The 14,523-nt window shown below is 44.5% G+C and overlaps 1 protein-coding gene and 1 long non-coding RNA gene across 9 annotated transcripts in view; both read right to left on the bottom strand.

Annotated features, from left to right (window-relative positions):
* Positions 1-302: 302 nt before the first annotated feature.
* Positions 303-5,490, bottom strand: LOC310700655. The gene is made up of 2 exons (XR_014522667.1): positions 3,339-5,490; positions 303-2,965 (listed from the first exon to the last, which is right to left on the bottom strand). It is a non-coding gene; the product is annotated as an uncharacterized lncRNA (long non-coding RNA).
* A 2,289-nt stretch (positions 5,491-7,779) lies between these two features.
* Positions 7,780-14,523, bottom strand: part of RAB11FIP4 (RAB11 family interacting protein 4) — a 219,313-nt gene continuing 212,569 nt past the window's right edge. For 4 of the 8 annotated variants that reach the window (XM_083490042.1, XM_083490043.1, XM_083490046.1 and 1 more), the window contains 4 exons: positions 14,133-14,291; positions 13,800-13,943; positions 11,750-11,845; positions 7,780-10,112 (listed from right to left, as the gene is read on the bottom strand). In XM_083490042.1, coding sequence (XP_083346168.1) covers positions 9,996-10,112; positions 11,750-11,845; positions 13,800-13,943; positions 14,133-14,291 — 516 coding nt within the window. In that variant the 3' untranslated portion in view covers positions 7,780-9,995. The remainder of the gene's footprint in view (positions 10,113-11,749; positions 11,846-13,799; positions 13,944-14,132; positions 14,292-14,523) is intronic. The other 4 variants (XM_083490044.1, XM_083490047.1, XR_014522597.1 and 1 more) reach the window with 3 other exon arrangements.

Raw genomic sequence — 14,523 nt, 5'->3', positions numbered from 1 at the left:
TCTCTGGGAGTGCCCAGTCGGGGCTGAAGAGGTTGAGCCCAGTCGTTGGCACTGGCTCAAAGGCGAAGCTGACAGGCTACAAAGCACACATCAAGCTCTCGGGAGCACTTCACATATTATTATTTTTAGCAATTCTTTCAAGCTAGGTGAGTGTTGTCAACCCCATACTGCAGGTCAGGGGTGTGGAACAGGATAAGGCTGAGAATAAGCGGCATGGAATAGGAAGCATCTCTGCAGAAGTGTCCAGTTCATTTGAAAGGAGGAAGATGATAACCCCTTCTTAAAAGCGAATGAACAGCATGTTTGCGTAAGCCATCAATTTAATTTGTTCCAGACTCTAAGAATGGACAAAATAGATGCAACTCATTATAAATAACAGCAAACCAGGAAGGATTACAATGTGTGTGTGTGTTTGTGTTTGTGTGGCACGCACACACTGCTTTTTCAAAAAGACGAGAGAATTACTCCTTCCATTCAACACAACGATTCAGAAATAAGACAGTCAACTAGTTATTTTTAAGTTGCTAAATACTCAGGACAAGAATTAGTGCTAAAGAAAAATCTGTACAAAATGAATCCTTTTTTTTTTTTTACATCCTATTGAGGCACGTGAAATACAAATCCAGTTCTATTTTATATATACACATTTACAATAGATTTGTGGGGGGTGGGGGGCAGGTGCCAGGAGGAATAAGAATGAGCAGAAACAAACAAAAGACCATCAAAATATATAAAAGTCGTTGCAAACAGATGATCAAAGGGGGGACGGGAAAGGTATCTGTACACAGTCATGACAGGCAAGTTAAAGGCACAAATACTAAAAACTATAGTCATGCAAAACAATTTTTCTTTTTAAACCCCAACCCTTAACTCGTAAGTACAATCTGTGCAACAAAGCAAAACTAATGGCTCCCACAATAAAAAGTTTACAGTAATTCTCAGTATATTATCTGTACTGAAACATACTGGAAGTGCAACGTAGGTACTGCCTTGTAGCATACTAGCATGTCGGCGCAGGTCGAAGCTATTTTCCCTGTCTTGCTAGTTCGGATGGGCAGAATGTTAATTTTACAAGGAAGAGTGAGCAGTGATAAAAGCCAAGGGATTTACACAGATGATGGGCGTGGTTATGAGTCCAGTCGGTTGAATGGAGGCGTTGCAGCATCCCTCCCATTCTCCCTTTTCGGCTTGGCTTTTGTATAAGTGCTTGGCTGCATGAATGGTCCTTCTCCACAGTGCATAAGTCGTGCCGCACCGCTCACATCTTCACAAGAACCAGAAGTTTGCACAGTGACAGAATCTGATGGATTCCCCAAAATCGGTTGGTCTGGAAGGGCAGCAATTTTCAAGCGAATGATATGCCTTAAAATTCTTCCAAAGCAAAAAGGGTAGCTCTGCTGGCCCATAACTGAAAACTCGCAAATCTGTCGTTGGCAGTAAACCTTTATCAGGACCAAACAAAATGGTGCACAAATTATCGCCAAACTTTCAAGTTCTCCAGAACACTTACCTGATGGAGAAGTTCTGAAGAACTCAAAAACTTGCTACTCCTTTACAAAATTACGGCTGGACCTAATAAAGACTTACTGCTGAACTATGGACTTTGGACTTAAATACTTATTACTACAATTTGACTTTTGCTGCCCAGGTCCCAAAACTCTGGTGCAAGGTTGGCTTCCGGCTGTCAAGTTTCCCCATTAATATTTGAAAAATAAAATTCGCATTTTGAATTTTAGAATTCAACATTCATACTTAAAATTCACATTTTGACATTTGTAGTTTATATGCACGCACACACATTCAAAATGCATTAGACAGAGGAATATCAATGAGCTGGTTTGGCCACACAAATGCATTACATGAATATCTCTTGTCTGAGACGAATAGGGTTTCGTTATTTCCAAAAGTAAAAACCAGGACACCCTGAAAGACCCCAAATTTTCTACAAAAATGCCAAAACCCTCCGCAATTTTTCAAAGTCCAGCACCACCTTTCAGAAATTCCCCTTGGACGTATGGCAGCCCTAGAGATGAATATTGCTTCCTGGGGTTCTTAACAGCTGCATATTATTCATGCGGAAAAACTCGCTAGACACCCTTTATTCCAGAGTTCCAACTTACATCCAGAATTCTTGCCTTAACCACCCTGGGACCTCCTTAACATTCATACCAAGTCAACAACAGGACTCCCATGGAAATTCCAATATGATGGATGTGTCTTAAACCCCCGGCAGAGACTCTGGCTGGGTTGCAAACTGTTGTCATTCCAGTGGCAACGTTTTGCTGCTCACAGGTGTAGCTATTCTTTTTGCAGTTTACCAGCTCTTAGGCCTTGAAGGTCAATGGCACTTGGGGTTGGTTGGAGAGATGAAGACAAGGATTAAGAGTCTGAGAAAAGCAAAGAGGACAGCTTCAGCCAGCTGCATTGGTTAAGTAAATGCAGAATTCTTTCAACACGCTAGATCATGCGACAGCTTGCTTTTGTTGACAACTGCTAGAGTTCTTTCCTTATCAAATCAATACCTCATCTATTCTGCATGGCACTGGGGGGAAATGCATAACTGGTACTGGCACAACAGGGGTCCCAGTACAAAAAAAAAAAGCCCATTCAGTCAAACAAGCCCATGAAGGCTCTGGAAATATGATGGAACGTCATTCCATTTTTTTGCGTGGGGGCAGGTTCTTCTCCCTCCTCAACATTTTTTAGTAATGGCAGGACCACAACTGGGTCATGGTATGGCCCAGTAGTGAGACCCAAGGCTTTCAACTGGACTGCATACTTAGGTTTGTAAGTAGATTATACTGACAGCTTCACTACAAACTGGTTTATGGATTGCACCACACATTGATAAGCCAGGCAGGGAGAACCCCTTGCCATCATTTTGGGTCAGCTGGTTCATGCCAATGATTGGAGAAATGACCTAGGCAACTATGGCTTCTCCTCTCTGAGATTAGAAGCAATGTACCTTATATGGGACTGGCAGAGATGACTGGCAGAATCCGAGACCGAGGGAAAGAGGCGGTGGATGAAGACTGGAATAAATTTAAAGTTTACCTTAAAAACTGCTGTAATTTGGAAAATTAGAGGATCAGGGTTATAAGAGATAAAGAACTACAGTTGTTTTAAATATCTTATGGAAGTTAAATTTATGAAATAGAAATAAGTAAATTACAAAAGGGTTGCTGAAAAATCTTGAAACAAGAATGCAGAAAAGGGGTGGTACGGGGAAGTCGTTTTTGTGTTTATTTATGTTTTTGCTTTGTTTTATTTTTTACTCATGGAAAATTAATAAAAAATCTATTAAAAAAAAAAATAGAAAAAAAATAGAAGCAATGTACCTTAAAAGGTCTCTGACAGCAGACGCTCTTGGACAGATCCGTTCCTTTGATGGGACAGTGCTGATGTGGGCGTGTGCAGTTATATGCAAGGGCTTAATCCGAGCCAATTCACACATACAGCCAAGTGAATGGGACTTGACGGGTTAACACTCAGCCAGCAACTGGAATCCTACCTAACAGTGCAATCCTATACATGCCTACTCAGAAGTAAGTCCAGCTGAATTCAGTGGGGCTTTCTCCAAGCCAGCGGTTCTCAACCTGTGGTCCCCAGATGTTGTTGGACTACAACTCCCATCATCCCTGAGCTCTGGCCCTGCTAGCTAGGGGTGATGGGAGTTGTAGTTCAACAACATCTGGGGACCCGCGGGTTGAGAAAGGCTGCTCTAAGCTAAGTAGATGTAAGATCACAGCCTAAGGCAGGCATGGCCAAACTTGCCCCCCCAGCTGTTTTGGGACTACAATTCCCATCATCCCTGACCACTGGTCCTGTTAGTTAGGGATGATGGGAGTTGTAGTCCCAAAACAGCTGGAGGGCCAAGTTTGGCCATGCCTGGCCTAAGGCATCCTATGCGGGTGGGGGAATGACAAAACTCACTGGCCAACCCTACTCTCCCTTGGTAAAAGGGCTGGAACAGATTACAACAGATTATCCAATTACTTCTCATGATTCCTGGACTCCACATTTATCAACATTTGCCTTTCAGGTGTTTTGTACATACATTAGCACATCTCAAACTTTTTTTGGGGGGGGGGAAGCTCCCACACAAACAAGAATATTCTCTCTTTCTTTTTTCAGGTGTCACCACCCCAAGGATGTGGAACCTGTGGTCTTCCAGATGTTGTAGCACAGGGAATGGTCAGAGGTGATGCAGCAACATCTGGAAGGTCCAAGGTGCCCCATCCTTGCTCTATCTACTCTTTCAAAACGGCTGCACTAAGGCAAAGGCACTAGAATATAACAAAGACGGTCGGTTTAAGAAATTCAGATAGCCACTTGAAAAAAACCCAAACGTATTTCTGTGCAACGTCATATACATCAATAGCTATAAACAAACACAACAGCATTGGCACATCACTTACAAAGTTTCATTTAAAGATTGCCTCGAATATAAAGTATTTGGGCTGAGGACCCAAATATGTAATCATCCATCACCTTGTTAGGAATCACGTATCCTCTAACCCAGGGTTTCCCAAACTTGGGTCTCCAGCTGCTTTTGGACTACAACTCCCATCATCCCTGACCACTGGTCCTGCTAGCTAAGGATGATGGGAGTTGTAGTCCAAAAACAGCTGGAGACCCTGCTCTAACCCAAGCCTGCCCCCAACACATGCTTATCCAAACTTGTTTACATACTTCTAGCAACGCAGCATTCCCGATGCTAGAATTCATCTAGCAGCTTCCAACCTATCGCTTTCTGCCCTGGCCAAAACCAGCACTTTCTCTCGGTGTCTTTCCAACTTCTCCCTCTCTTGTCTCACAAATCTCAACATGCCTGGTTCTTCCAACTTTGAAAACAAAGCATAAATGACCCATTGCTCAAACCCGTACGGAATCAAACGTTCAGTTTCTCTCTACCTCCATCCTGTAAAAGCTATGTCAATGAAATCAGCAACCCTGTGCTATCAAAGTCCAATCGCTGGCGATGTTGGGGAATAAGCATCAAACCACTCAGAAGAAATGTTGCATGCGTTGTCAGAATGAATGACTTGCAAAGGCGAAAGCTTTGGTAACGTTCAAACTAACAAACACCTGCAATACTCCACCATTCCTTTTATCTTCCCTTGAATGCCAATGTATTAAAAAGGTGAATGGTCATAAGATTATGTGATACTTAAAACAACCCCCTTTTCTCACTGTTCACACACGGTGGCTAATTACTTTTGTGCCTTCGAAAGGATATTAACAGTGGTTGCAGTCGATGCTAATGATGTTGTAAATCCCCATAATACACACCACAAAGGGGTGGGGTGGGAGATGTAGTTCAGCAAACTTTTTTTTGCTTTCTGCCATGACCACAACTAAAAAGACAGCAGTGGCATGGCGGAAGTAAACGTCAGCGCATTTCAAAAGTTACACGTGCCAAACGGAGAGGTGATCTTAGAAGTTCAGCCGGCGATGCAATTAAAAAGAGCTGGCATAATTATCATCCCATTATTACAGTGGTGCCCCGCAAGACGAATGCCTCGCAAGACGGAAAACTCGCTAGACGAAAGAGTTTTCCATTTTGGAGGTGCTTCGCAAAACGAATCTCCTATGGGCTTGCTTCGCAAGACGAAAATGTCTTGCGAGTTCCTGCTGGTTTTTTTTTCTCCCCCCCTTTTTCTAAGCCGCTAAGCCGTTTATCAGCTGATCCGATAAACTGATAAGCCGCTAAAAGCCGCTAATAGCGCTAATCCGCTAATCCGTCAATGGGCTTGCTTCGCAAGACGAAAAAACCGCTAGACGAAGAGAATCACAGAATGGATTCTTTTCGTCTTGCGAGGCACCACTGTATTACTCTCACTGCGGTGGGAACCACCATAAATATCCACTGGACTTTAAGAGCTTCTTGCTCTGTTGTCACCAATATTACCGTGGCCCACCCTGTTCCTTTTTCCAGTGCTATGGATAATTTCGGTGGCTTCCTGTTTTGATTCTGCTAATACTCTTCTTGGTCTCTCACGATTCCCATCCCATTCATCCACCTCCCCATCTCTTCAATCAACTGCAACTGATCCCTTACATGTTGAACATGCAATAGGAAGCTGCTGTGTGGCGAACTCCTGTTCAAGGTTCCAGTCAGCCATGCCTTCCCCCAAGAAACTCCCCATTTTCATCCCTGACCGTAAATCAACATTCAGTACCCTCTGCGCATGCTCAGTCCTCACTTGAGATGCACTGGACATTCCTCCTCAGAGTTTGCTTCCTAAAGATCTTTGTAAATGTCTGTAAACTTTGGGGTTCCCTCAAGCCTGCCCCTTGTGTTTAGATGGTGCTGTTTTGGCTTCATAAGGATGGGGACTCAGGTAGGTTGCTATTGGTGTACATCAGCAGTTCTCAACCTGTGGGTCCCCAGATGTTGTTGGACTGCAACTCCCATCATCCCTGAGCTCTGGCCTTGTTAGCTAGGGGTGATGGGAGTTGTAGTTCAACAACATCTGGGGACCCACAGGTTGAGAAAAGCTGGTGTATGTGATCACAACATCAAGTGGGAGAAATCTGTAGGCAACCCAAAGGCAAGAGCTACAGAAGCATACGTGAATGCTTCATATAGAATAATTTTCATTGGTCATCCCATTTCAGAGGAAACTACTGAATCTCCTTGAGATATATCCAGACGAATAATAATATAGAGGCATATTTTCAAAGGAGACAACCTGGTTTGTTTTCTAGATTACTTCGTATCACTACTCTGGCTGAATTTGTCCCGGATGTTTGGCAAGATTTGCTTGATATCAAGGAGATTTGATACTAAACAGCTCTGGGGTGTAGTTGTAATAAAATCCGTCAGAAAAAAAGAGATTACAGTGGTACCTCGGGTTACGTACTTAATTCGTTCCGGAGGTCCGTTCTTAACCTGAAACTGTTCTTAACCTGAAGCTAATGGGGCGTCCTGCTGCTGCTGCGCCGCCGCTGCACAATTTCTGTTCTCATCCTGAAGCAAAGTTCTTAACCTGAAGCACTATTTCTGGGTTAGCAGAGTCTGTAACCTGAAGCGTATGTAACCTGAAGCATATGTAACCCGAGGTACCATTGTACTCTAGGGCACACCCAGGTCTCAGATGCAATGAACCTATAGGGAAGATCATTGGTAGCAGTGGAAAGAGGCGAGGGAGTTTTCCAAAATACCAAAATACCACCCTACTCTTTGAGGTGTGTCAGTTACCTCAATGCGTTATTTGGATCATGAATCTTCTACAGACGCAGTCAACACATTTCCAAGCCTTTCTCTTCAGCTGCCTTCCCCAACCCTCCAAAATGTTGTTTGCCTCCAGTTCCCATCATCTTTAGCCAGCATAGCCAGCAGTCAGGGATGATGAGAGGTGTAGTTCAAAACATCTGGGAGGACATCAAATGTAGGAAGAAGGCTGCTTCACAAGGTGTAGGGAGAGACGTACGATTTCACAAGAGTAAAATAAACGCCATGGGCATGTCAAACGCATGCAGACTCCTAACTCTCAGATAGCTCACCCCCTATTCTGTTTATGAATTGCATTCCCATCTCTTTCTCAAAAGAAAAGAAGATATACCATTGTTTGCCAAATGTATGGTTGCCCAAAAAGCTAATGCTTGTTTGGACATGAAATGTGAGACCACAGAAGAATTTTGATCATGATTTCCACAGAACCATTTTATATCTAGAAATCAAAGTGAGGGGCGGAGGGGTTGAGAGTGTTTTATTGCAAAACACTTTTGCTAGATATAGATCAGTGGTTTTTAAAATGATTAATACGCAAGAGATTCTGTCTTCCAGTTTATTTTTGGTAGCTACAGACCCTAGAAGTCTACACACCCAACTTCCCTTTTTAAAACAAAACAAAAACAAAACACCGCCACCAAGTCTTATTTTTTGACTTGGAACTGAAGGCTGTGATCAGTTAGGGAATGAACACGCAACAGGTGCTAACAGATACAAGCATCACCCAAGTCTTGCAGATGTTTTTACACACTCTGTATTTTCTGCATGTAAACCACTATTGAGTAGGAAATTGCAGGAAACCCATGTGATTGAGTTCAAACCCCACCCCTCTAATACATGTGTGTGCCTGATTATCAAATTCAACAACAGACATGCTGCGTCCATGCAGCTAATGTGTTATCTGTGAAGCAGCTGTCACAAGGCATCTTTTGAGTTGGACAAGCCAAAAATGATAGCCCCCATGGTCTGGGAACATGGTGTTATTTCGCTACCAATTTTCCCCACATCCCGAAGGTAACATTTGTATGGGTTTACTTTGGATATAGAATGGGGGGGGGGAATGGATGACCACGCTGCAAAGCCGTGGTTTTAAATTAGGGGTGGAGAACCTCCAGATGTTGCTGCACTCTACCTCTCATTGTCACTCACCATTGGCCATGCTGGCTGTGGCTGACGGGAGATGGAATCCAATGACAACTGGAGGGCGCCAGGTTCCCTACCCCAGATTAAATAGTGGAAAAAAAGAAAAGGAAAAGCCAGAATGAGCTTGAGAATGCTTTTAGGTAGCACACAATGAAGGTGTAGGTGATCAATCCTGATTTTCCCAGAGTGATCACACCCAGAATCAATAGCACAAGTGTCTGCGTATCTGGTGACTCACGAAAAAGCTGAGCTCAAGAGCCATCAAGCTGGATAAATGTTGTGTCTAAAGAAGCGATGTTTCTGATGTTTCAGAGAATTAAAAAAACAACTTTGTTCTTCAATGAAGCACATGGTTCACTGCAGTCACAGGTCTTTCTGCAAGGCTTTGGATGCCTGTTAAATGAAGCAGCTGTAGGTTCGCCCCCATTCCTTAAATTAATTTGCGCCTTGAATGGCTTTGTAAATAGGCACAAATCAGCAGGGGAAGGTTTGCCCAGATCTAAAGCAGCAGTAGCAACAAAATCTCCTGTTGGTTGATTTCTGTTTGCAAAGCACGCAGCCTCACCCCAACCTGGGAAAACTTACTAGCCTTCAGTGGGTGGCCAAGCCCACATTTTAATACAGCGGCTGCTAAGGCCAGGAAAGCACAGTGAGTTTCATGTGACCAAAGTCAGCTTGCATTTGTTGCCTGGTGCAGCAAACAGTCTAATCTCCAGTAGCAGCCTTTGATGCAGCCCAGTGAAAATCTCGATGCAAAAAGAAATAAAAATTCTGAAAACAGCTTTGCAGGTGTGAAGCTCAGAACAACATTGGCAAAACCCCAGCCCTATTACATGCTTGGACACATGGTTCTGCGTAATACTATCAGCTGCCCTAGAGGATTCATAACCATGTACATTGAGCATTTTTAAAGTGTTTTTTTTTCTAGAGAGGAGGCAAATGCGTGTGTGTGTTTAAAAAATAAAAATTCTATACTCTTTCCCCTTCTGTATCATACATACATTCTTTTTTGGCAGCACTGACCTTCCTGTAGCTTAAGTAGCACAACGCGGGCAAAAAGGGGAAACAATCAGTGCTTGTGAATCGAACCTGGACCTGCTACACATTTCCGGCAAGAGGAAGGGGTGAAAACTGATAAGACATGGAACTGCGTGTTGTTTGGGGTAGGGAAGATTGGCACTAGATATGCTCACATTGTCTTTTTCTCCTTGCATCTAGAGGTAGTGTCATTTTTGTGTGTGTGTGTCCAGTATCTAAAAACAGTGCAAATCCAGTTACGTACGTGGTTATTTCGTTACAATCCCGTAACAGTCTCTTCTCCCCCTCTCCACCCCCAAGTAGTAGTGAAAGTGCGTGGGGAAAAATGGACCGAGCCAAATTATGATTCACAGACAAGGTGTACCAAACCTCATATAAACACGTCCTGTGCATCCACACGAGAGAGAATATATATATATATATATATATATATATATATATAGTATATGTGTGTGTGTATATATGTATATGTATATATATATATAGGTTCATTTACAGTAGCAGAGTGATATTTGGATCCAACAGCATCCCATCAGATGCAAGGCTCTACTTGCTTCTCCTTCCTTGTTCCAAGTCTTCAGTTTTTTATTTCCAGGATGGATGGGTTGTGGTCTAAAATGGCGAGGATTATCTTGTCCATGTATTGGCGCAGTCTGTAGTTGATCTCTTCCTGTTCTTTGAGGGCTTCCATGAGCTGAAACGAGGAAGGACTACGTCAAAAACCTCCATTGCGACATGACATAAAGACCCCAAGCTACTGAGCGATCAGGCACACTTTGGCCTCCAGCTTATTTTAATGGAGATTACCATATTTTTCACTCTATAAGACACACCTTTTCCCTCCTAAAAAGTAAGGGGGAATGCGTGTGCGTCTTATGGAGCGAATGCAGGATGCGCAGCTATCCCAGAAGCCAGAACAGTGAGAGGGATCGCTGCGCAGCGCTCCCTCTTGCTGTTCTAGATTCTGGCTTAGCCCCTCTGCCCCTTCCCCTACCTCCTGGAAAAGCCCCCAAGGGTCGCACGGAGCATGTGTGTGGCTCTTCCCTCCTTGGGGAAAAGCCCGCAAGCGCTGCACACACGCTCCACGTGGCTCGTGAAAGGGAGCGCTGAGCAGAGCCTGGGATGCATACAAGCTCTGCTCAGCGCTCCTTTTAAATATTTTTTCCCCCTTGCATTCTGCTTCTAAAAACTAGGTGTGTCTTATGGACCAGGCAGGGGAGAGGATGGTGTGGAGATTTCCTGGTCTCTCCCCTCCACCCCACCCCCACCTATCAGTGAATCAAACAGGTCAGGTGGTTAAAAAGGCATTTGAGGCTCATATTTCCAAACCCAACTCTTATTTCCCCCATGTATTTGCCCCCCAATGAGAACTGAACCAAACCAACCCTTACCTAGCTCTGCCACAGGTTCCTCTCTTTCTTGCTGCGCATTTGCAGAGAAAGGGAGACCACAAAGTAGCAGAAAGGCACAAAAGTTTTGAGGGGTGGTGGGCATGAACGGAAACTTAATACCGGCTAGTCAAAAGCCAGCTCTGTCCTCTTTCCCAAAGCATCCAAGCCCTAAAGGGTGAAGCACTTCCCCCTCTCCCTCCTCAACCCGGAACATTTTTGTTGTTTTTTGAAGGGTGGGAGGATGAGGGAAAGTGCCAGGGCTTTTTTCCAGCCGGAACTCTCCAGAACTCAGTTCCGGCGCCTCTCAGGTGGGTACCATTGCCATTCTAAGAGAACACTACATCTTTGGGAAGTTGATTCCCTGGTTTAACCATGTGTATCGTATGAAGAAGGACATGAAGTTAACTACCTGTTTGGATACTTTAACACAGGCAGCAGACAGACAAGAACAACCATATTAAGTCCAATCAAAGGCGACTATGGGGTTGCGGCGTTCATCTTGCTTTCAGGCTGAGGGAGCCGGCGTTTGTTTACAGACAGCTTTCTGGGTCATGTGGCCAGCATGACTAAACCACTTCTGGCACAAAAGGACACCGTGACGGAAACCACAGCGCACAGAAACGCCGTTTACCTTCCCACCACAGCGGTACCTATTTATCTACTTGCACTGGTGTGCTTTTGAACTACTAGGTTCGCAGGAGCTGGGAGAGAGCAATGGGAACTCACTCCATCGTGGGGTTTTGAACCACCGACCTTCTGATCGGCAAGCCCAAGAGGCTCAGTGGTTTAGACCACAGCGCCACCCGAGTCCCACCACATAAATAAAGTTTGAAGACACTGCAATACACAGGAAAGAAAATTCTATCTTGATTTTCTTATTTTCAGCACACTATTTGTTTGCTACAGCTACAGCATGTCTGTATCATCTATTGCACTTTACCTTTAGAGACTCTGGGAGTTCATAAGCCTTAGAAATCTCACGAATCTTCAGCTTTTGATCCCTGTCCCCTTGCAAAAGCTCCTTTACCATAACTCCCTAAATGTCAAATCATATTCTCACTTGAATAAAATACAACTGGAAAAAGTTTTTTAATTTTTTTTTTAAAAAAGCTTTTTATTTATCTTTACAGATATTTCAGTTTCTCTTAGATGTCAAAGCTTAGTTTAGCAAAGGTTCCTCATGGTACAGAAATATTAATACAGTTGCTCTATATAGCAAAGGAGAAGACAGATCATGGTCCATCACGGTTATTTCCTAGCAGACCAATTGATGCCTGCTGGTTGCCAGGAATTCTTGCAAGGGCTGCTGGGGCAGGTATTAATACTATTACTGTTGCTAATTATAGTTTGCTCTGACTCGTCAAAAACTCATTGATTGTGCATTCTTGCTTTATAAATTTACCGGTAATCTGTACCAATGGACCATAAGGAATCAAGCAAAAGGCTGTGCAGCGCTGGTGTCAGTTGCTGCTAACTCTGTATTCAAATGGGTCAGTGTGTCTGGCTGTTAACCAGAAGGTTGGTGGTTCGAATCCACCCAGGGGTGGCTGCAGGTAGGATTCCAGTTTTGCTGGGGGTTGGACTAGATGACCCAACTCAACTATTCTACATCGTTGACTTGAGAGCTGAAGGCAGCACACTTCGCACTTGGGGCCACGAGGAGGCTGCTCCCCCAGCCATCCGGGAAGAATACCATGACCAAGGGGAGACTAAGCAGGCTGCCCCATCTGTTGGCTAGAGAAGGGGCAGCTGCAAGGCTCTTCCTTCCCCTGTCCTCCAGCAGAAAGAACGCTCTGCTCCAACAGCCAGCTGACTGCATAAAGGACACTTTGGTCCAATCTATCGGCCAAAGGAATAAGCGTGACCAAGTGCTAATCAAGCCAAACAGAAGATCATCCGCCTGGACCCTAAGCTGGATATAAATGCCCACTTTTGATCACCGCTTTGTTGTGGCTTTAAAGACTGATCTCCCTCCTTTACCTTTTCCCACCAAGTCCCAGCCCTTGTGTGCATTTGTAAGGTCAGGTGGCAGGACTTATTAACTTAGGTCAGGGGTCTGCAACCCGCGGCTCCGGAGCCACATGTGGCTCTTTTACACCTTTGCCGCGGCTCTGGGGCAGATACTAGTGAGGGGAGGAGGCGCATTGTGCGCCCCGACACTCCCCACTGTGGTGGGCGCTGTACTGGCTGTGACGTCGCATGGGGGCAGTGCGTGCGTTAGTCACGCACCGTCTCGATGTCACCTTCCCACCCGCTGTCAGATCGGAGGGCAGCGGCGCGCATGCTTTAAATGTCGCAATGGTTTTGCGGCTCCAAGGGTTTTTTTCCTTCGGAAACGGGTCCAAGTGGCTCTTTTTGTCTTAAAGGTTGCAGACCCCTGACTTAGGTGAACAGCTTTGGAATAATTCTGCCCACCTTTCATGATAAGGAGGCCCTGTTTTTTTAGTTTTTTTATTACACCAACCAATGTTTCAAAGCAAGCCTCCCACAGAAATCTGGGCAGTGCTTAGAAAACTGGTTTCAAAATTCTATCGGTATCTTGTCTGCTCAAGATTTTGCAATCTTACCACTAATATCGCTCAGCCCGGACATTGAGGTCCAGCTCCGAGGGCTTCTGACGGTTCCCTCCCCATGAGAAGTGAGATGACAGGGAACCAGGCAGAGGGCCTTCTCGGTAGTGGCGCCTGCTCTGTGGAATGCCCTCCCATCAGATGTCAAAGAAATAAACAACTACAGTATCTGACTTTACATATGAAGGCAGCCCTGTTTTGGGAAGTTTTGAATGTTTGATGTTTTGTCGTGTTTTTAATATTCTGTTGGGAGCCACCCAGAGTGGCTGGGGAAACCCAGCCAGATGGGCAGAGTATAAATAAACTATTATTATTATTATTAGACAGATGTGTGTGTGGTGTGTGTGTAGATGTGCACACACATGCTCTGCCAGCGCACTCACTTAATCAGCTGCAAACTATTTCTTTTTCACACTTTACCTCATCTCTGGAGGCAGAATCAATTTCAGCGGCCAATGACTGGGCTTTTGTTTGTGTCGCAAAAAGGTTCTTGGCTTCGTAAAGACTAAGACTAAGAATCTGCCCGTTAAGGTCATCGTTCTGGTCACGAAGCTTCTGATTCTCCTATCAAGAGAGGAAGGAGAGGAGAAAGGAAGTAAATTTCGCATCAGGCTGAATATGAAAACATCAGTCAGCATACCATTGTGGATATTTCCGCATTGCAACAATGAAAACGTTGCTTTCTTCTGCTCCTCCTGAAAGAGGGATGGAGGTTTCTAACTCTCCCTCACTCCAGCCCCAAGGACACCTCACCTGTTTTAGCCTTTTAATTTCATGTTCCATTTCCACCTCTCTCGTCTTCGCATTGAATTCGCTCAAGCTGGAGGAAGAGCTTCTCCCTCGACCAGGCCGCTCACATTCTAGCTTATACAACTGTAAATGTTCCAGCTCCTTCCGCAAATCCTCAATAAGCTGTGTGGGGAGAAGAAACAGGACACAGAGAGTACAATTTGTTAAGCCAACATACAGAACGGAATCTGGCGGTACACAGCCAACTGGCAACTTAAAAATGTACCTGACAGGACTAAGCAACAACACACCCAGAAAACAACAACCCATTTCCTGATTTCCTGCTATAGAGATAGAACCCTTTCCACATGCATGTGCCTGGAATCAATTCACTTGTCTGAATTAGGCTTGTTTC

The sequence above is a fragment of the Podarcis liolepis genome, assembly GCF_965112155.1.
Source record: "Podarcis liolepis genome assembly, chromosome: 2".
Classification (NCBI taxonomy): domain Eukaryota; kingdom Metazoa; phylum Chordata; class Lepidosauria; order Squamata; family Lacertidae; genus Podarcis; species Podarcis liolepis.
Note: the sequence above shows the minus strand (reverse complement) of the source record. Positions and strands in the feature narration are given on the sequence as shown.